Genomic DNA, 21,836 nt, shown 5'->3' on the forward strand with positions numbered 1-21,836 from the left:
TTGCCAAATTACATACACACTTTACGTTTTTCTTAGTATTGTATTTTAATCAAATAGAATTAAAATTTTGCTAAACAAATTCTAAGATCGTTTTAATTGCCCCGCGTCTAAAGATCAACGTCGACGACTCAGTTTCTTCCTTCACAAGCGAAAAGATCAACGTCGACGACTCAGTTTCTTCCTTCACAAGCGAGCGAGAGAGAAAACAAAGAGTGTGATGTATTAGCTCTTCTCTCTTCGGCGTAATCATCGTTTCACATCTACCACAAAATTTTCTCATCACTCAAATTAATCTCACTTCGTTACTTTCTCGGGAAAATTTCCCGAAACCCCTCTCCCCCCTACCCCATTCTTTTTTCCTTCTAAATCTTGTTTCCAGATCTTTTTTTTTTTTTTTTTTCCCACAGATTTTCACTCCGGGGTTATTGATTTACACGATCTTTCTTCCTCTTTTACGAACCTGTTCATTGTATTTTACAGATTCTTGATATATGAACCCTCTTCTTGCCAGTTTCTATGACAAAATCTCTCCCCAATCTCTTATTTTAGTTTCCGAGAGATGGTTGAGAGATCAAACTCACGGTATCAAAGAACAATCATCACCCCAAAATCGATGATTTTCTTGTTTATATTAATCCTCTCTGTCCTCTCTTGGTTCTTAATCTTTTCTTCAACAAATCCTAACCGAGTTCTCGATTACATCTCAGTATCAGAACCCACAGATGCCCTCGTCAACATCATCAAGAACTCAAATGATCCTCCCCAAGAAAAAGATGCCGAATCGCCAAATCCAGAAAACAGAGAAGACGAAAACAGAGGAGGAGTAAAAACAGAGGAGGCCATTAATGAAAACAGAGGAGAAACCCTCCGATGCATCCAGAAGGGCTCTCCTTCTCCAGCGCCACTCAAAGTGTACATGTATGATATGAGTCCAGAGTATCACTTTGGGTTATTGGGTTGGAAACCTGAGAGGAACGACGTCGTTTGGCCTGACATCAGAACCAATGTTCCTTACCATCCAGGTGGGCTTAACTTGCAGCACAGTGTCGAGTATTGGCTAACATTGGATCTTTTGTACTCTGAGCTTCCAGAAGATTCTAGAACCTCACGTGCCGCGATACGTGTGAAGAACTCGAGCGAAGCTGATGTTGTGTTCGTGCCTTTCTTCTCTTCACTCAGCTATAACCGATTCTCAAAGGTTACGCAAAAGCAGACGAAGAGCCAAGACAGAGTGTTGCAGGTAATCAAGTCCAAAAGCTTAACCTTTTTGTTTTTTTGCTCTTAAAAAGTTTTGGTTTTTAACCTTTTGTTAACAGGAGAATGTGGTGAAATTCGTGACGGGACAAAAGGAATGGAAGATGACAGGAGGGAAGAATCATGTGATATTGGCGCACCATCCTAATAGTATGTCGACGGCACGGCATAAGCTATATCCGGCGATGTTTGTGGTCGCTGACTTCGGTAGATACTCGCCACGTGTCGCCAATGTCGATAAGGACATTGTGGCTCCATACAAACACCTTGTTCCATCCTACGCCAATGACTCATCAGGCTTTGATGGCCGTCCGATCTTACTCTACTTTCAAGGTGCCATCTACCGTAAAGCTGTGAGTCCTTTATATTTATTTAATTTTAATTTCTTGCGTATAGTCGAAACCAATTGGATTTCATAATTTACTGATTTTGATAACAATCTTGTAGGGTGGATTCGTGAGACATGAACTCTATGAACTTCTGAAAGAAGAAAAAGACGTCCACTTCTCCTTCGGTAGCGTAAGAAATCACGGCATAACCAAAGCCGGGGAAGGAATGCGATCATCGAAGTTCTGCCTCAACATCGCCGGCGATACTCCGTCTTCGAACCGTCTCTTCGACGCCATAGCTAGTCACTGTATTCCCGTGATCATCAGCGATGACATCGAGTTGCCTTACGAGGATGTTCTCAACTACAACGAGTTCTGTCTCTTTGTCCGATCATCAGATGCCTTGAAGAAAGGGTTTCTGATGGGTCTTGTGAGGAGTATCGGGAGAGAAGAGTGGAATAAAATGTGGCGGCGGTTAAAGGAGGTTGAGAGGTATTTCGATTTGCGTTTTCCGGCCAAAGATGACGACAGAGATTATGGAGTTCAGATGATTTGGAAAGCTGTGGCGAGGAAAGCTCCTTTGGTCAAGATGAAGGTTCATAGGTTTCAGAGATTTACAAGGCCTTTTCTCATGGTTTAATTAATGTGAAGATTAGGGTTTTTTTTACTGATCATTCTCATGAGATTTTGAAAACTTGGTTCTACATAGAAATGTAATGAATATAGTTTCAATTCAACCATGTGAATTCGAATGTATTAGTAAATGTCTACTGTTTATGCTAAGCCTTGTGGATAAATGTAATGAAACTAGTCTGATTAGACGTCAAATTCAGTTCGGTTAGAAATAGCCAACGCTTGTAACACCTAACTTGTGACACAAGTTTCTTATTCATATTGTATATATGATTACATAGATCGTTGGCTTACACTCTTTTTAAGATTAAAAAAAAAAAAACACATCTTACGTTATATAATCGGTTACACAGAGCTGCGAAATGGATAATCATTTAATCTCCGATCATTTATAACTCCTTCCTTGATTCCGAATCAACCTTGGACTGAATCGAGACTTTCTCAAGGAGCTTGGAGAGCCACTTGGCAGATTGTTTCTCGTGCCTTCCCAAATTGTGTGCATAGTCTACATAGTACAGTCCTGACCTCGTCTTGTACTCATCTTCCCACTCAAGTCCATCCATTAGCGACATCACAAAGTACCCTTTAACATTAACCTTGTCCTCGCTGCAAACAAAAAATGAAAAGCAAAAGAACCAATGGTTTTGTCATCAAATTTATCAACTAGAGAAGAAGAAACAGAGTTTTTTGTGGTAGCTGTGAAAAAGAGAGAAAAAAAAAAACTCACCAGACTGCTCCGTGTAATGCCATGAGATGTCTCATATGATAATACTTCCTGTTATTATCGCTGAGTGCATCGGGAAGTACATCTTTCTCTCCGAGTGTCTCCTTGTACCCTGCAAAGGCAACGGATTTGACCACTCAGATCAAGCTATGGAAACAGAGTCCGAGTTCAAAACAAAAGAAGAGAAAACCAATGGCTTACCGTTTCCAGTGACAAGGATTTCTGGATCATCATAGTTCTCTTTGATGTATTTCAAAACTTTTCTTAAACCGTCTGCGCAAACTGGGTATTTCGCAGCAGGTGGCTGAAATATCATTAGTATTACATCAGAAAGAGTCTTAGAGAAAAGCTCAAAATCGCTGTATAACAAAGAGAAAATATCGTGAGTATCAATAATACCTGAGAACCAATCTTGAACCCATCTGGATTTTGTGCTGCAAGTAAAACAAACAAAAAAAAAGAGGATTAGAAAGAATATCTCTTAATCATAAAGTAAGAAAAGAAAAGACATTCAAGGTTAGAAAAGCAGAGCATACAATGTAACTGCAAGTGAGAATCAGCTTCCCAACTCGGTTTCTCTGACTCAACATTGTCCACATGAGCAACAAACGAAGAAGTAAAGTAATTGATACCAACAAAATCATAAGAACCCTTAAGTTTCTCCTTCTGTTCGGGCGTAAACGATGGTAACCGAGCACCAACGCTATCTTTCATGGTCTGAGGGTAATCTCCATGTGTTATTGGTTCCATATGCCTGCAAGCAAAACATCAGAACCCAAACTCAAAACGCTAAACCCTTATTTAAGCTCACCTAAACATTAGTATTTTCTTTAAAAAACTACTCACCAGCCTAAAGTGAAATCCATAGCTCTCTTCACTATCTCCTCTGAAGGATCTGAGCTGGACTTCTTATCGTAAGGCTCAAACCACATTGGACTCTGAACGATTCCAATCTTTCCATCTTTGCACTGTTTAATTTGAATCCACACGTTAGATAGACCAATAGAAATTTGAATGAATCGCATATTTATATATATTGGCTGTTAAGATTTTACCTTTACACATTTCCTGAATTCTTCCACAGCTTCGGCATGAGCCAACAACAAATTGTGACTAACAGTGTAGACTTCATGTCCAGAATTTCCCGCAACGCATTTCTCATTGACATATTTAGAACATCTTCCTGGTGCTTTCTCTCCCGTGTCATATCCACCGATACTAAATTCATAAGGCTCGTTTATAGTAACCCAATGCTTCACTCTATCACCATATTCATTCAAGGCAAACTTTGCAAATTTCCGGAAATCATCCCTATATATACGAGTTTCATAAGATATTAAAATAACCGCGAGAAAGATAGGAAACAGAACTGATTTAACACAGTTTGGATCAAAGGACTTACAAAATACGGTCACTTAAGAACCCGCCATATTCATCTTCAAGGGCCTGAGGTACATCCCATTGAAACAAGGTAACCAAAGGCGTTACACCTGCAAAACCCAGTCAAGCATGGGATTTTAGCCACGAGGTCGTAGGAAAAATCAGATCTGATATGAATTGATAATTTGGAAGAAAGAAGAAAGACCGTTTGCAATGAGCTCGTTGATAAGATCATTGTAGAATTTAACTCCAGTTTCACTCACTCCCTTGTCCTTTTTCCCATCTGATTGTTTGGAGGGAAAAAAACAAAAACAATCCATTAGAGAGTGACTCACTACATCTCAATATCATTGCGAAAGAGCCATTAACCAAAGATTTGATTTGTCTTACGGGGAAATATTCTTGACCAAGAAATAGAGAACCTAAAGGCATCCATGTTCAGCTTTTTCAATAGTTGGACATCCTCCTGCAAAATTTTGAAAGGAAAAAAAATTGATCATTTGTTGTTTACACTTATTTGTAAGGGAATAGATAATCTGCTCGTTCAACATAACACATCGAATATATACCTTGTAATGATGATAGAAATCAACTCCAAGCCTGCCATCCAGGTTATTGTTTTTTTCTGCAGATATAAATCAGAGATGCTCATGACCAAAATCCAGACCAAAACAGTGACTTGTACATAGTCTAATAACAATATTTTCATAATTTCCTGGCTGATCAGAAGAGGAGGAAAGACCTGAATGTTTATGGGTGAATGAGTCCCAAATGCTCACACCTCGGCCTCCTTCTTCTGGTGCACCTTCATGCTGTACCAAACAAAACCAAGCAAAATTATATAAAAACAAAAAAAAAAACTTGTGAGAATTCGGAATCATTTAAATTAGAAACTAGAAAACGAATCATTAGTCTATAGAGCTTCAATATCTTAAGCCCTAGTTGATTACAAGTAAATGCCTTTAGGATGGGATAAAGCTTTCATTTTTCCTCTAAAAGCTTCGATCATTTCACCGTAAATACCAAATTCGATTCCTTTACTATGGATTTGGGACTTTAAACTTTTTAAATCAAACTTACGAGGCTAGTAGTCCTGAATATAGAGAAATTCTGTTTTTTTTAGCAAACACTGTTCACCGGAAAGGGAAAGTAGCTCCGGCAACAAATTGCTTAGAATTTCACGGGAAAGTCAACGGAGATTCAACACTTATAAATCCAAACTCGATTTTACCTGGAAAGCAGAAGTGGTAGCACCGAACAAGAAACCATCGGGAAAGCTTCCCCGACCAAACGTGGAACTCTCCGGACACACTGGTCCACCATCGGCGGTGGTCGGAGAAGCTATCACGGCCAGAAGTAAACCCAGAAAGAGAATCGCTTTGAATGCCATTTTCCAGACAAGTTTTTTTAATGCTTTACGAGATAATCATGTTCGATTATTTATAAGGATCGAGAACAGAATAAATTCATATCGATCCAATACTTCGACACGAAGATTAAAGCAATGCGAGAGAGACGTGTGTGACAAATGACTTAAATAAATATTATATTTAGATATTTACATTTAATGTAATTTCGATATCTTAGCCTATTCTTGTCGGAAGTAGAAACGACGTTAAGGTTTCTTGTTACCACGGTAAGAAAAATGGTCACAAGAACAGAACAAAGTCCTTTTTTTACCATATCGAAGCTACTGTTTTTTTTTTTTTTTTAAAGGTCAAATAAATAGAAACAGACAGTTTTGTTTATTTATTTGTTTGCTAAAATAAAAGAATTATTCCAGTTTTCATAAATTATTCGTATATTTCCTTAGGAGATGATTGCAGGTTTTCTCTTTTTTTTTTTAAAACAAAAAAAAATTATGCTTACGGATTTTCACTATCGTTTATTTGAAAATTGTTGTCGGTTTACCTATTACATGGATTAAGCTATGTAAATCATATGTGATAGAAACTAAGCTAGTAAGTAATTAATATTATACATTGTTGCCGATGTCCGATGAATTAATAGACATTAAAGGAAAGTTTATTGATGTTGAAAAAATGGATCATCTATATCTGAAATTCTGGAATGGTCCGATTCGAATGGATATATATTTTTTTTAAAAAAGAGTTTTCTTAAATTGGCTAATTGGAAAAAAAAAATATATCAGCCGAAAAACAGAGATGCTTAACGTTCTGTGCAGAGCAAACTACTTATATTAATCCAGTATAGATGATCAAATAGCAATGGTTAATAATTCCATGTTGCTAGAGTTATCTAATTTTCTTTTAATACTAATATCAAGCTGCTAGAATTCTGTTCTGTTTCTTTAATAACAGTTAGTTGGACCGACATAAAATTAATATTTGTACAACTTATATATTTATCTGATTAAAAATGGACTGACATCTGTATATTTTTCATCATTAAAAATTTTAAACATAATCTTCTCTACAAAATAACGAACTTTTATCCTCGCCATATTTTTTTGTCTTATGTCCTTTCTTTTTATTTTTTTTTCTTTCTGAAATACAAAAATTATAGTTTACAGACAAACGAAACCCAATCCCTTAAACCTCGCCGACGACGAAAAAATGGCATTCTCGTCTCCTTCGCTCCGCCTTCTTCCTCAGTACCCATTCGCTGCTATAACCCCAAAACGACACCGTCTCAGTACCGCCTTTGCATCTTCATCATCTTTCACTGTCCGAATTCCGGCATCGTCCACCGTAGTCCGCGCTGTCTCCGGAAAATCCTCTACCGGGACGAAGTCAAAATCGAAATCAAAAGCGAAACCTCCTCCTCCTCCGCCTCCATTTACTACTACTATAGCTAAAGATGAGATGAAACAAGAAGACACTTTCGAAGTAGAAGAAAGTCACGAATCAGAAACTGTCAACATTGCTGAAGATGTCACTCAAGTGAGTTTAAAGGAGTCAAATTTATTGAGCACAGACCCAAAACTTCTTAGAAAAGATTAGTCTTTTTATTAATAAACGGATTGTTAAAGGTGGATAATTTCACATTTCGATTTTGTCTAATTAGTTGATTGGAAGCACACCGATGGTGTATCTCAATAGAGTCACTGATGGGTGTTTGGCGGACATTGCAGCAAAACTCGAATCAATGGAGCCTTGTAAAAGCGTCAAGGATAGGTCCGAAAGATTCTCCGTTCTGTCTACAATTCTATCTTCATATTGGGAATTTTAAGTTATTTGATTGTTAATAGAACATTCCTCAATTTCCTGAACTGTTTTTTCTGTTTTCCGCAGGATTGGTCTGAGCATGATAAATGAGGCAGAAGACAGCGGAGCCATAAGTCCGAGGAAGGTTATTGCAAAGCTTGCTTTTTTAAACAATTTTGATATTGCCGCATTGTAGATTGCTGATTCGACAAGTATCAAATCAGACTGTGTTAGTAGAACCAACGACCGGAAACACTGGCCTCGGGATTGCTTTTGTGGCTGCAGCTAAAGGATACAAACTCATAGTGACAATGCCAGCTTCCATAAACGTTGAAAGAAGGATGCTTTTACGCGCACTTGGAGCGGAGATTGTGCTAACGAATCCAGAGAAAGGTCTCAAAGGTGCAGTGGATAAAGCCAAAGAGATTGTTCTCAAGACGAAGAATGCATATATGTTTCAGCAATTCGACAATACGGCAAATACAAAGGTTAGAAATTATATCCAAAGCTTTTTTTTTTTACTCTGTGATTCGAGAGGTTCCGGTTTTGTGGCCTGATAAGATGTTTTCCTCTTGGCTTTGTTTTGGTAAGATACACTTTGAAACTACAGGACCAGAGATCTGGGAAGATACAATGGGTAATGTCGATATATTTGTTGCTGGGATTGGAACTGGTGGTACTGTGACGGGTACAGGAGGTTTCTTGAAGATGATGAACAAGGATATTAAGGTCTTTCTCTTTCTCTTGTTCTTGGTTTTCTGGTATAACCTTCCTTAATCCTAAAGATCCTTAAAAACATAGGTAGTTGGCGTTGAACCATCAGAGAGAAGTGTGATTTCTGGAGACAGTCCTGGTAAAGAGCATTGATTAGGCTAACAAATTCAGTACTTTTCAAAATTGACAGTCCTACCACATGTTTTTCCAGGTTACTTACCAGGAATCTTGGATGTTAAGCTACTCGATGAAGTGTTCAAGGTTGGCAATAATCTCACCCTAATCAAAATCAGCTTTCCAACTATCGAAAAAAACTAAAAGAGGATCATTCGAAACGCTATAGGTTAGCAACGAGGAAGCAATTGAGATGGCGAGGAGACTAGCTTTGGAAGAAGGATTGCTGGTATAGACAACAGTATTTTCTTATCTTCTCGCTTCTTTCCTCTACATAACAACATCAGAGTTTATAGTTATGTGGGAATCATATATATATATATACACACACGTTAGGTCGGGATTTCGTCTGGAGCCGCAGCAGTAGCAGCAATCAGCTTGGCTAAAAGAGCTGAGAATGCCGGAAAACTTATCACGGTGAGGAGAAAAACAGATTTTCGATTTTCCAGTAATCACATTTAGTGGTTCCTCTCTAATAGGTTCTCATAAGAACAGGTTCTATTTCCGAGCCATGGCGAGCGGTATATCACAACGGCTCTGTTTAGTTCCATCAACAGAGAGGTTCAAGAGATGAGACATTAGTAGAAGCCATTAGAATCCCCTAAAGTAGAGTGTAAACATCATATCCCTCTGCAACTTGGAAACGAGAGGTAAAACTCGTCAGTTCTATCTACAAGGCCTTTTTGAAAAAACATTTCTTGACACAAACTCACTGAAGTTACCAAGCACAAGAAAGAAGAGATTGGGATGTAGCCAAGAAATTTGGAATACTGTTCAAGTTTTGTAATTGGGCCAGCGAAATCAATATTGTTTGTAGAAATTTAAGACCAAATTAATGGCCCAACGTAACATAAGCTCACTATAGACATATATAAAATTTTCGTTTTAATGTTTTTGAATTCTTTTTTGTTTTGTTTTTGTGAATACTTTTTCTGAGATTAAAAAAAAAATGTTGGGAAGATCAAATGCACAAAATCCCAAAGTAACTGCGCTAAAGTAATTTGGTGAATACGGAAGTACATGGTAAAGACGGTTTGAAGGAATTAAGGAAGCCATCAAAGCAACAAAAATCTCTCTATGAGTAAAATTAAGGAAATGAAAAACAATGATGATATATTTAAGATTTATGGTTACGAACACCGGCCATTCACACATGACATGACACTACACACAAGTAAATGACAAAACTACAAAATGAAAATTGTCTGCTTTGACTAATTCAACTTGTTAATAAATATATCGACCTAGCTATTAACAAAGTTTTGCTAAAATTATGTCAAAGATATTAGCGTCACCAAAAAAAGAATTTATGTCAACAAAACAATGAAATTATGTCAAAGATATTAGCGTCACCAAAAAAAAAAAGAATTTATATTCTAGGTTGAGCGGAGATTTGTTCATACGAATTTTACTCGTAACTATTTTTGTACATATATATATAGACCTATTTTTGTGGTTTCGACATAACTAATAACTTATGACTGAAATTAAGAGGAAATTGGATAAAAAGTGTGCTAATGAGAGCTCGAGTCGTAAGAGAAATACACTTTGTTGGCTGGTGGTCCATTTTGCCCTCTTTATTTCACGTCCATCTCTCTCAAGTGAAATAAAAATGGAGTCGCATGTATAAGGGCCCAACTAAATAAATAACAATTTAATACAATCTCACTCTGGCTAAAAATATATATAGAGCTGGATAAATGAGTGATTTGGCCGACATAGAAAAATGAGTGTGTCATAAATGTAAGAACCAAAAATATATTAACAATTTAAAACTTTCATGAAAAGAAGAAACTTATTGCAGAGTTACCGGTGCAAAAAAAAAAAAAAAAAAGAAAGAAAAGATATTTTTTCCAAATGAGAAAGATATTTTGTTTGTTGTTTCAAAAAAACGAGACACGAGTGCAATTTTCAAAGGGACATGAGTTTATTTACACATGGAAGATACTGCATCGAACGTGTATGCGTGTCACGTACAGCGAATTAGCTATCTCCATATTTGCGTAACGTGGAGGCTCTGTAAGGTCCCGTCCTACCTTTTTATCCCGTTACACCGCGAAATCTTAGAAACTAGAAAGCACTGTCGAAACAGCGTGCAAAAAAAAAAACGAAGAAAAACAGCATGTAGTATAAAAAGAACAGCATGCAGTCTATATTTGTTCTGAGTAAAGTTAAACGGGACTTTGTTGTGAGATCTAAATGTGGACTAATTCAGTATTGGGAAAATATGCTCTCTATGCTCTTTCACATTTTCTTTTCTTTTTCCATGGGAAAAAACCGAAACATAATTATAGCCCTTTTTATACAGTCGAAATAAATTTAAACTAGTCCCAAAAATTTGTGAAAAAATCCAATTTGTTGTTTAAAACATCTGTACTCTGTAGTAACTAAATGAAAAACCAGTACTTAAGAATCTATAATCGATGGTATTCGAACTTTTAATCCGAATTAATCACGTGAAAAATCATTCACCTCAACTACTTGACTACGTACGAGATCACTTGGTCCATCATAATACAACCTTTTTCTTGGGTCAAACTGTTTATGAGAGAGTTGTCCATTTTGAAAATAAATTGGAATTTCTAGCTAATATTGACAAAAAAAAAAGGGAAATATAAAGGGATTTTCTAATCATTTTCCCCGTAATTTTAGGGTCCAACCATTTTCTTTGTTCGTGCGGAATGCAATCAAGGCCGTTCGATCATTAGCTATTTTCCATGTCGACACCGTTCGATCGTTAGGTACTATCTTATTCGGTTGTTACCGATTTTTTTTTTTTGTCGTCTACCGTACGTGAAAAGGGATTATTTCTCAAAAACAAAAACGTGAAAAATGGATTATATGATAAATTGGTTAATAACACTACTAGAAAGAGAAACTACTATGAAATATTCATATTACTGTGAAATACCCTTTTTTAAGAGGATTAAATGTGGCAGAATGTTATAATGATAATTGATGACTAGAAAGTAGTAGATAGTGATAGTGCAAGTATTTTAATTTAGAAGAAAATAACTATTTGTAATATATTACCAACAATTTTTTGTATTATCTAAAAGTACACAGACATAATCACAAAGCCAAAATTTTCTATGTAAGTTTTCACCCTCTTCAACATAGGTATATATAAACAGATACATATAACAATTTCTCTGTACACGATACGTATAAGCCTATACGTCGTTTCTATCTCTATATGTATAGATATCCAGACGTTTCAGTTCTATTCTGACATATTCTCCTAAAAAGCGGAAAAAGGTAAACTTCAGTTTCCAATTTGTTTTCATTTCTTCATTATTTTCTATGAAACTGTTCTGTTGATGATTTCGCCGAGCCCTGTTTCTCTCTTCTTTGGTCTTCTCGACTTTGAGTCTTCTCTCTTAACTAAGGTAATTAATCACTCGATACTTCATAGTCTAGGTAGATATATACAACAAAAGTATATGTATATATATATACCTGCATACGAATCTTCGAGCACGAAATGAGTTTAAAGAAACACTATATAGCTCGCTTATTTATCTTTAAATTTCTCCTCTAGTCTTACATAATTAATGTCTGTCAGAGAGGAATTGGAAAAGAGAGAAATAATCGATCTATAAAGCACAGAGAGATGTTCTGACAAATCTAGTTTTTATTTGGATCTTCTTTCGACAGTCTAACCAACAAAATTTGTGTTTCTTTTTAATTTCCGAGAACGTTCTATTATTTTAATAGGATTATAAAAAAAAACTCTGTTTGACATTGATAGTTCCGAACTGCATGCTTAGTTTCTCAAGTAATATATCTGCGAGATGGAATGGATAGTTCGTGCCTTTTGGAAAGTAAAAGGGAAATATTGAATTTTGAAGTAGTGAAAGTTAAAAGGAATGCAATATTTTTGTTTTTCTATTTTTTGTCCCCTATAAAATACCTCTTTGAAGCCTTACTGGAATATATGTGTGTCATTGATATAATTCTTCTACTGATACCTATGCAATAATCCGCCATACAAAACACATTTCATTTTTTAAAACCTTTACGAAAAATAAGTAATTAAGTTTGATATCTTTCATTTCAGATTTTGTGTTAAAGGACGGGAGAAGGAAACAGCAAAGAAAAATGAGCACTCAAGGAGAAATGGAAGAGAGGCTACTACGTGTAGGATCAGACGCTAACAAAGGTCAGAGCAACAATATAGAGAGTCTCTATTTGAGAGCGAAGGTTTGGAGTGAAGTAAGGAAAATGTGGAGAATAGCATTACCTTCGTCTTTGTTCCGAATGACTTCGTTTGGGAGCATCATTGTGGCTCAAGCCTTCATTGGTCACTCCTCTGAGTTGGGTCTATCCGCCTATGCTCTCCTCCAAAGCACATTCGTCCGCTTTCTCTACGGTTTGATGGTATAAAAACTACTACTAATCTTAGTTTAGTCTGAATTTCGACTTGGAAACAAAATACGTTGGTTTGAAGTAGAGACAGTCTTTTAGTCTTTGTGGTGTTAATATATATATATAGGGAGGTATGTCAAGTGCGACGGAGACGTTATGCGGGCAAGCATACGGTGCAGAACAGTACCACACAATGGGAGTATATCTACAACGTTCATGGATCGTGGACATTGCTGTGACCACTTTGTTCCTACCGTTTATCATATTTGCGGGTCCCATTCTCCGTCTATTAGGCCAAAACGTTGAGATCACAAGGACCGTTGATGAGATCTATCCTTGGATGATCCCTTATGTCTATAGCTTGATTTTCACTATGACTATGCAAATGTACCTCCAAGCACAAATGAGGAACGCTATTGTAGGGATTCTCTCAACCTTGTCCTTGGCTCTTGACCTCCTGGTCACGTGGTGGTGCGTGAGTGTTATGGGGATGGGTATTGGTGGTGCGCTCCTTGGGCTTAATGTGAGCTCGTGGGCTATGGTATTAGCCGAGTTTGTTTACGTTTTTGGAGGATGGTGTCCATTTACTTGGACCGGGTTTAGTACTGCTGCTTTTGCTGATCTAATTCCTATGCTCAAGCTCTCCATTTCTTCAGGCTTCATGATCTGGTAATTTACCTTTTTTTAGTGTATTTTTTTAATTTAACAGCTTCAATGTTGTATAATCAAAGTCCTATTGAAATTAATGTTGACACAAAGAGGGCCGAGGGGAGTATTAAGTAGATTTAGTATAAGCTAGTGGTGTTTATGTTGGCAGTGTTATACTTCTATCCTCTAATAATATATCTCCTTCCATTTTCGAACAGCTTAGAGTATTGGTACATGAGCATCCTTGTCCTAATGGCTGGTTATACAAAAGATGCGAATATCGCAATCTCTGCTTTCTCAATATGGTAAATTCAAAATCTTCCTAGTCATTTGCATATTTTTACAGTTAAATTATATGAATTATATCATACTGGAATTTTCTTGCAGCCAATACATATATACATGGGAGCTCAACATATGCCTTGGCTTCTTGGGTGCAGCTTGGTAATGCTCTCCTATACTAATCTTGGGATATACATGTAAATATATTAAACAATGGGGTTATGTTTTCTTCTATGAAAATGTGAACAATGGTAGCGTTCGAGTGGCTAACGAGCTGGGGAAAGGAGATGCAGCTGCAGTGAGATTCTCGATTAAAGTGATACTCACAGTGTCAACAATAATGGGAGTAATATTCTCAGTTCTATGTCTGGCTTTCTGTGGTCAGATTTCGTATTTGTTTTCGAATAGCAAAGAGGTTTCGGAAGCAGTGGATGATCTATCGATCATCCTTGCCGTGTCAATCTTACTAAACAGCATACAACCTATACTCTCAGGTTACACATCTCTAATATATAATCTCTGATCTAATGTAATATTGTCTTTTAGACTTAAGTTTTGTGTTACTTTTGATTTGTTTGGTTTAGGATGTATCGAACCCAACTTTGAAAGTGAACTTCTATTCAGTTTAGGAAGAATCCTCATCAGACAGAGATTTTGAGAGTGTTTGGACTCGATTCAGTTCTGTTTTTGGATGGAAAATACTACAAAACATAATATTAATGACAAAATTAAGTTGTTTTCAGTTCAAATTCTTTATTTTATGAAAAATGTTTAATGTTTGTAACTAATGAAAATAATTACGGTAAAACTAACAATTGGTTTTAAATGATAAAAAAAAACAGGTGTAGCAGTTGGAGCAGGGATGCAGAGTATAGTGGCAGTTGTGAACTTAGCATCATATTATGCAGTTGGTATTCCTTTGGGTCTCATCCTTACTTATGTTTTCCATTTCGGTGTTAAGGTACTAATTCAAATATTTAATTTCGTCCTTTTTCTTACTATATCCTTAAAAGAGTTGATTAAAAATTAGTGATAATTTGATTACATTCATTGTCTGAATTGTAGGGACTATGGTCTGGAATGTTGGCTGGAATTGCAATCCAAACACTTATATTGTGTTATATCATTTACAAAACTGACTGGGAATTAGAGGTATATATGCAATTAGATTTGTTTGTTATTCTTCCTTGGAATAAAATGAAGAGAAAGTTTTTTAGAAAAAGAGAACTATTTTTTTTATGTTATAGGTGAAAAAGGCAAGCGAACGTATGAAAGAGTGGAGCCTGAAGCCATCTAATGATGAGTCGAATGCTATAAGAGAAAATGAGAGGAAGTGAGACGTGTTTGTGTCTCTGTGTATATACATTGTTCCCTTTTTCACCTATATATATATAATAACAAGGTCAACAAGTTTGATTTTTTTTTTTTTTTTTTTTTTATATATTCTTCTTCTTTAAAATGAGATGATTCGCAGTAAAATTCGGTATTTTTTTAAAAAAAATCTTGTCTCTTTTTGAGTTTGTACACCAAAATGTGTTTTTTTTCAAGAACTCAAAGGAAGTAGAGGAAGGGTAACAAGGCGAAACATATACATGAACAATAAACTCTCCATCTTGAAGCTTTTGGACGCCTCCCACCCTGATAAAATCAGACACATTATCCTAAAGGGAAAGGTGAATCAATTAAAGCTTTCTAATGCGTTATTGAATCCCAATAAAGAAAACGTGCAGAGGGTAACATACAACTTACTTCATTATCAGCAAGACCATAAAGAGCAACAGCTAAGCTGCAAACTTGATTTGATTATTTTTTGGTGGATGTAAAATCCTTCCTTTGCAGTTTGCACTATGTGTGCCTGATAGTTATCGCTTTAGTCTTTAGAAATGGGAAAAAAGAGAAAGGCCAAGTGGCATTGGGAATGTATATATTCTACAGATCAAAAGAAGCAAACAACTTATCACTCGGAAAAAGGACAGAATGTCATATGAATTTGTATAAAGAAGCAAAATTCTGCATAAAAGAAAACTAACAGATGGAGCTGGTAGGTATCAGACTAACTCATCTGAAGGAAGCCTTGAGTAAAGTCCGGATGTTGAATCCTCTCTTGTGAGCCTCTTGGTTACAGTATAACTCATGACTTGCGGATTTTAGTACCACCCACAGTAACCAGACTCCAGATATATGTATCAATGCTCAGGTGTATAAATTTGAAGAATACAAGGAGATCAAAATTGGTTTATATGGATAGAGAGAGGCAATTCATACCCAGTCTCCATCAGGGTAAGCACCAGGCACCATTATCTCACTCGATATGGCTGCCTAGTTGTTATAGCTGTCTCTAATGAGTCTTTGCTTAGATATATGTGACAACCAGTGGTGTTGTCCACAGAAACTGTGGGAGCTGAGGCATTGGTGAAGTAAAAACAAAGCAGAGTCAGAAAAGTCAAACACACAGAGAGTCAGAAAAGAAAAAAAAAAATAGGTCAAAACACAGAGTCAGAGAAGAAAAAAAAAACAAAACGACAACTCATAACAAGCAAAACGCAAACGATATAAAGTGATGTTAATAATATAGAGCTAGCAACATGTCTACTATTTGTTCAAAATCAGCACCAAAACGACAATAACGTAAAACGCAGTCTACTCGCTCACTTTTAAATTTTAGCCAAAAATGAGCAAAATTGATGGACTATATAACCCACGAATTAGGCCTAACGCGCGCAACGCGCACCAAGTGCGAGTGGTTATGAAATATGTCTTTTCATGCGCGTGGCATCAAATCCAATGAAGGAAGAAACAAATAGCATCAAATCGATTTCAACGTTTATATAAAAGCCTGAGCTTTCATTCAAACTTGAAGTAAAGAGATCCGAACCCATGGTGAAACTCGGGAGTTTCTGGGTTATCATCCTCTTCTCAATCCAATTCAAGGGTTCGTTTGGATCCGAATCAACTAAGAAAGCTTACGTCACACTTTTGTGCGGAGATGAGTTCTTACTGGGAGTTAGAGTATTGGGCAAATCGATTCGAGACACCGGATCATCTTACAAGGATATGGTCGTTTTGGTCTCTGATGGTATTTCCGACTACTCTAAGTTGCTGCTTAAGGTATGCTACTCTAAAATGGGGATCTCATTTCTACAACCTTAATATTCCTGGAAAGGTCTAACAAAAAGAAAAAGGCTTTCATTTCCGCTGTAGATTATAAAGTGATCCTGATTTCTGAGTCCTTACTTATCATTCCTTATCATTTGAGCTGAATCTATTTCATTGCGATGCTTGCTTGTGTTGTATTAAAGGATAGATTTTGATTATGCAGGCCGATGGATGGAGAGTAGAAAATATTACTTTGCTAGCAAATCCAAACCAAGTTCATCCCAAGAGATTCTGGGGTGTCTATACAAAGCTTAAAATTTTTAACATGACTGATTACAAGAAAGGTAAGTGTTAATTAGTGTTTCTTTTTCTTCAATGGTGAATTGAGGATTAGTTTTAATTAGTTCAAAATATCTTCTTCATCTTAAGATTCTCACTATTAATTCACTATTAATGCAGTGGATGGTCGATGACGATGCCGACACGGGTTCCGGCCAAAGCTTTGATGATGGCGGGATCAAAGCTTCGATGATGACAGACTCTTGTAACCTGAAAGTATAATCCCTTGAGCATGTAGCAACATCACTTTTTTGCTACGTAATGCGGTTTGTTTGTTTCAATAATGTTCAAGTCTAGTTAATATATATATATATATATATATATATATATTGGTGTCCTTCCGCCCACACTAACTTACAACTCAAGCATATATTCTGAGCTTCTCAAGACAACTTTCTCTGAGTTGAAAGAGTTGGGTCATAGCTGAAGGTATAGATCCTTATATATAGCATTGTTGTTACTCTGTGTCTATTGGAGTCCTAAACGTCTATTGGTTGTGTGCAGATATGGGCTAGACAAAGGAGCTCGATATACGTCTAGACAAAGTAACACATGGATTTCATAGGTATGCTTATACAGCTTCAGTCTTTTTGCTACGTTCAGTGTTTAATACTGTTGGAAAACCCATACGTCTTATCATGTATGATCGTCAAGGTTCTCTTGCCGTCTTCTCTGCATACTATGATTTACTGATTATTAATTAACGTTTAAAACTTTCAGGAGAAATTGCGTTTTTGTTCCTGGCTGTTATTTGTAAGCACTTGTGAAATTGGCTTTCCGGATGACCAGTGTTGGATTCCACGAGGTTACCTTCAGCTGGAAAAATTCTTAACTCAATAATATAGCTCTCTTTTATCCTAAACCCCTCTTTCTCTTTCTCTCCTCTTTCTCTTTCTCTCTTGCAGCCAGTTGCAGGATGCTAACTACCGTCTCACCCACCGTCTCCGCCGTCATGTTCTCTCTCATCTCACAGCCCTCTCCTCCCTCAGGTATTCACACCATCTCTCTTTGTTTGTTCCATTGCGTATTCGTATCTGTAATCTCCTTTCCCGATTTCTGATTTAGCGATTCTAATCCGCCTAGAATTTCAGGAACGTCTCCGAAATCTAATTTACCGTCAGATCCTTCCCGCTTATCCTAAGCTAGACGGCATACGTGATTAGCGTTTCCCGTGGCTGGAAGTACATGTGATAAGGACGACTTATAATTACTACGGAGGAGTTACGGAAAAGGCACGACTTCTAATTACTACGCATGTAACACATCTACTTCTTTACCAACATGTACATCCTACCCATTCTATTGTCTGTACGCTACACATATCTATACATGACACAATCATTAATATACGTAACTGTATACTATCACTTAAACTAACCACAATAGAAGAAGTATGACACCTTCCCAAGAGTGCATCTAGCTTTCTCTGTTGCCTAACAATCTTTATTCCTCATCATTACTCCCATCTTCACATTCATGCCTATACACTCCAAAATCATATCAATTTTCCATTAGAATCCCTTTCTGAATTTCAGAAACTTCTGTACAAATCTATCATGCAAGTTTCACTTTAATCCATAAATCATATCCCTCTATGCCGAATTAAAGTAAATAAATATTATAGTCTTCATTTTTCTTTGTAGGAACATATATAACACTCATTTTTCAAGATAACAGAACAAGGAAAGGCTTTACTAGGCTGTTAAAAGAACTACTCGATCTGTTCTGTGATATATAAAGGCCCATGTTTTTACTGGGAATAAAAAAACAGGGCATGATTTGTCCACCACCATAAAAAAAAAAAATCCAATAAACAAGTCGATTCCTTCAATTCCGACTGTTATTTCAAAGCAAAAATTTAAGAGTAATTTACCAAACCAACGAGTCACGAGAGAAGTTAACCCAAGACAAAAGACAACAAAAAAACCTGAATATTAAAATCATTTTTTACTTTACTTTTCAGAGTTTTTTTTTGGGTCACGACTTTTCAGAGTTTAAAGCTCAATATATTTGATTTTTTAGTAGTCCATAAATAAGATTTAAAACCGAAAAAAAGAGATGAAATATAATTCTGAAAACACAATTATGAATTTTTTTTTAACATACATAATATATACTGTAAAAGTGTAAGAGAAAAGTAAAATGATCTCAAACCATTTTATAGAGTAAGAACAAAAAATATTTTATATTTTCCAGTCTCATAAAAATCATTGAGAAAGAAGAAAAAAAAATAACCCCCATTTTGAGTATTTTGTGATCAAATCTCTTTAAATTGTTTTAAACTCCACAAAATATATACTAAAACACCATAGTTTAGCAAAGAAACAAAAGTATTAGACCAAATGTGTTACCTTGTAGGGTGATGTGATGTCTCTTGTATGTTGCTCAGAGAATGAGAAAATCAGAGATAAGTTTGAGTGGTAGAATAAAACAGATGAACTGAATGAAAACAGAGTAATGAACATCTGAAAGGTAAAAATCAGTGTAATAAAATTTCTCTGTCCTTTTTTTTGTAATCGAAAGTTTTAAAGAGTAAAAACGGGGAAATAGGTAAAAATCAGGTGGATGAAACTTTCGTTGTCTGAATGAGTAAACACGGCCGGGATATATATAGAGATTATTACCTACATTTATTATTTATTATTTTTATTCATTATAATTACAACGGTCGAATAAGTTACCGTTGTAACGTTCAAATTTTGTTGCTTTTTCTTCAACCTAACGTTCTTCTGTCATTTTTACAGAGACGGAGATAAGAAATGTGGAACCCTACGTGTAGACACGTGAATAACACCGCTCAAGAGATTATAATGGTTTCTCGTAGTTATTATTATTTATTAAATCAACGTATTTTAGTGAAGCAAACTAAAGAAATAAAAACTCTACATATTTTAGTTAAAATATAAGAACATCCTCAATGCAGAGACTATTATAGGTCTTTTATTTATTATTTTAATAGTTTTTCAGCAAAAAGTGAAATTAAAAACTGGTTTTAGAGACTTTTGGTTTTGGGTTATACAATGGGAGAGACCCATATTGATTTCTTAAAAAAAAAAAAAATTCTTGGAAACAAACTTAATGAAAAGTATGTAGCTTCATTTCAGACTGTTTCATACAAGGACTATGTAGTTATGGACAAGAACAAATCTCAACCCCCTAAGAAATTTCAGTGCATAAAAAGTAAACAAGCAAAAAAGACCTCTTTTTCCTCTAGACGGCAGTTCAGTTCATGCAACTCTTTGTCCATACTATTTTGCAAGAGCTTGTGCTCCCACTCCTTTGCCTCTTCGTCTACTTCCCTTGAATCACCTGCATATAATTTCTTGAATAACAATGCCTTCTTCTAGTTTCATAACTCTTTTGAATCTTTCTTTTACCTATCGTGGCTTCAACCATGAGATAATTTGACGTCTCTATACTCGTCCACACTGCACTATCGCCTGTGAAAGAAGCACCATCACAGTAACGCAATTTAACTCTGTTCCAGTTGAAGAAATCTGCAAAATGTCCATAAAAAGAAAAAAAAAACGAAACTGAGGAAAAGATACTCCGAGTCACTGCAAGCAAATGTTTAGCTCATGATATATAATTCTGGATTAATCAGGATTCTCATCAGTCTTATCACTCAAAATTCCAGTGAATGCCAAAACTTTCTCCATATAATTTGATGAACCACGCCCAGTGGTTTTCCGGAAGATACAGCTCCTACGTGTGTTGCACCATCCTCCACCCTGCATCAAATTAAAGAAACATTTTTTTAAGAAGAAAAAACAGACGAAGAAGAAGAAGAGTGATAAAAGAAATTTTCTAAGAATCTTTCATAGTCAAAACTCATTAGCATTTTTGAGCGAATATACAAATAAAATAGCATTCATAAGAGTTAGATTATATATATAATATATGTATACCTCAAGTTGGATGAGCCAGCGGTTAGCCCCTTATCCAGAACCGCGGTGTAGATGATAACCAGGTAATGTTCCATCCAGGCAAACTGCAATCAAGTTTAGTGTTCAAAGAGCCACAGTATTCAATCAATCTAGAGAAGAAACTGAGTTTGCAAACTTCATCTTAGGAAACAGATTCAAAGAGCCACAGCATAAGCGTAACAAAAGAATGACATCAAAGTTTCAAGCTTCAGGGTAATTGCATTTAATCAAAAATGTGGAGAACAAGTCAAAGAATATTTCAAATTCTCTATGATCAAACAGCAGTAAAGAGAGCAGAGGAATCTCGGTTACGATTCAAATCAGCACTAGCTAGTAGCTAAGGATCTCGAAAATTTCCGAGAGAGAAAGAGATCGTACCAGCTCCTTTGGAGACAGCTCCCTGAATCAAGGTGAGAGGACCATGAGAAGCTGTGAAGAAGATGTCACCAGTTGATTTTCCAGTAGCGAGATCGCATCGTCGGTATCTCTCACTTTCCCGATTTCATCGCTAGATTTGCTCTGAACCACAAACATCGGTATCTCTCACCCCTGATGTCCCGATTTCGTCGGAGAAAAGAGAGCAGTGGAGAAATGAAAGGGAAAAAAATGAGATGACAGAAAAAAAAAACTTTTTCTCTAATTTTTAACCAATAAAATCTCGCCATGTGTGAGAAGAAACGTCTTCAAAAGTTCCCAAATAGGAGACATCTTTGTCAAATAAGAAACGATAGCTCTTTTGTTTATTAATAAGTTTCTGTTAAATACCCTAAAATAACCGCATTAAAGATGCTCTAAGGGATCA

At 36.1% G+C, this 21,836-nt stretch overlaps 4 protein-coding genes and 1 long non-coding RNA gene across 7 annotated transcripts; 3 read left to right on the plus strand and 2 right to left on the minus strand.

The window, feature by feature from the left end:
* The first annotated feature begins 187 nt into the window (after positions 1–187).
* Positions 188–2,538, plus strand: LOC18024914 (probable arabinosyltransferase ARAD1). Its single transcript, XM_006408218.2, has 3 exons — positions 188–1,240; positions 1,317–1,607; positions 1,702–2,538. The coding sequence occupies exons 1-3, from the start codon at positions 560–562 to the stop codon at positions 2,221–2,223; spliced, it is 1,494 nt and encodes a 497-aa protein (XP_006408281.1). The 5' UTR covers positions 188–559; the 3' UTR covers positions 2,224–2,538.
* LOC18024915 (probable inactive beta-glucosidase 25) lies at positions 2,465–5,762 on the minus strand. The gene is made up of 13 exons (XM_006408219.2): positions 5,552–5,762; positions 5,063–5,132; positions 4,890–4,945; positions 4,711–4,786; positions 4,526–4,603; positions 4,343–4,430; positions 3,996–4,251; positions 3,787–3,908; positions 3,477–3,694; positions 3,340–3,374; positions 3,142–3,244; positions 2,944–3,052; positions 2,465–2,822 (listed from the first exon to the last, which is right to left on the minus strand). Exons 1-13 carry the CDS (start codon positions 5,708–5,710, stop codon positions 2,606–2,608), a joined length of 1,587 nt encoding a protein of 528 aa, XP_006408282.1. The 5' UTR covers positions 5,711–5,762; the 3' UTR covers positions 2,465–2,605.
* A 1,099-nt stretch (positions 5,763–6,861) lies between these two features.
* Positions 6,862–9,261, plus strand: LOC18024916 (probable S-sulfocysteine synthase, chloroplastic). Its single transcript, XM_006408221.2, has 10 exons — positions 6,862–7,223; positions 7,348–7,457; positions 7,575–7,632; positions 7,712–7,975; positions 8,079–8,216; positions 8,289–8,340; positions 8,413–8,462; positions 8,545–8,604; positions 8,712–8,792; positions 8,871–9,261. Exons 1-10 carry the CDS (start codon positions 6,897–6,899, stop codon positions 8,955–8,957), a joined length of 1,227 nt encoding a protein of 408 aa, XP_006408284.1. The 5' UTR covers positions 6,862–6,896; the 3' UTR covers positions 8,958–9,261.
* A 2,263-nt stretch (positions 9,262–11,524) lies between these two features.
* On the plus strand, positions 11,525–15,078 carry LOC18024917 (protein DETOXIFICATION 24). Of its 3 annotated transcripts, none has more exons than XM_006408222.2 (9): positions 11,525–11,633; positions 12,450–12,755; positions 12,871–13,412; positions 13,610–13,696; positions 13,779–13,835; positions 13,929–14,167; positions 14,516–14,634; positions 14,739–14,825; positions 14,921–15,078. In XM_006408222.2, the coding sequence occupies exons 2-9, from the start codon at positions 12,477–12,479 to the stop codon at positions 15,008–15,010; spliced, it is 1,500 nt and encodes a 499-aa protein (XP_006408285.1). In that variant the 5' UTR covers positions 11,525–11,633; positions 12,450–12,476; the 3' UTR covers positions 15,011–15,078. The 3 variants fall into 3 exon arrangements, with proteins under 3 accessions (XP_006408285.1, XP_024015213.1, XP_024015212.1); XM_024159445.1 differs by having other exon boundaries at positions 11,550–11,633; positions 12,436–12,755; XM_024159444.1 differs by lacking the exon at positions 11,525–11,633 and adding an exon at positions 11,699–11,764 and having other exon boundaries at positions 12,436–12,755.
* A 5,084-nt stretch (positions 15,079–20,162) lies between these two features.
* LOC112089014 lies at positions 20,163–21,647 on the minus strand. Its single transcript, XR_002900822.1, has 4 exons — positions 21,413–21,647; positions 21,017–21,099; positions 20,486–20,839; positions 20,163–20,417 (listed from the first exon to the last, which is right to left on the minus strand). It is a non-coding gene; the product is annotated as an uncharacterized LOC112089014 (long non-coding RNA).
* Positions 21,648–21,836: the final 189 nt, after the last annotated feature.

The sequence above is a fragment of the Eutrema salsugineum genome, unplaced genomic scaffold (assembly GCF_000478725.1).
Source record: "Eutrema salsugineum unplaced genomic scaffold, Eutsalg1_0 scaffold_13, whole genome shotgun sequence".
NCBI lineage: Eukaryota > Viridiplantae > Streptophyta > Magnoliopsida > Brassicales > Brassicaceae > Eutrema > Eutrema salsugineum.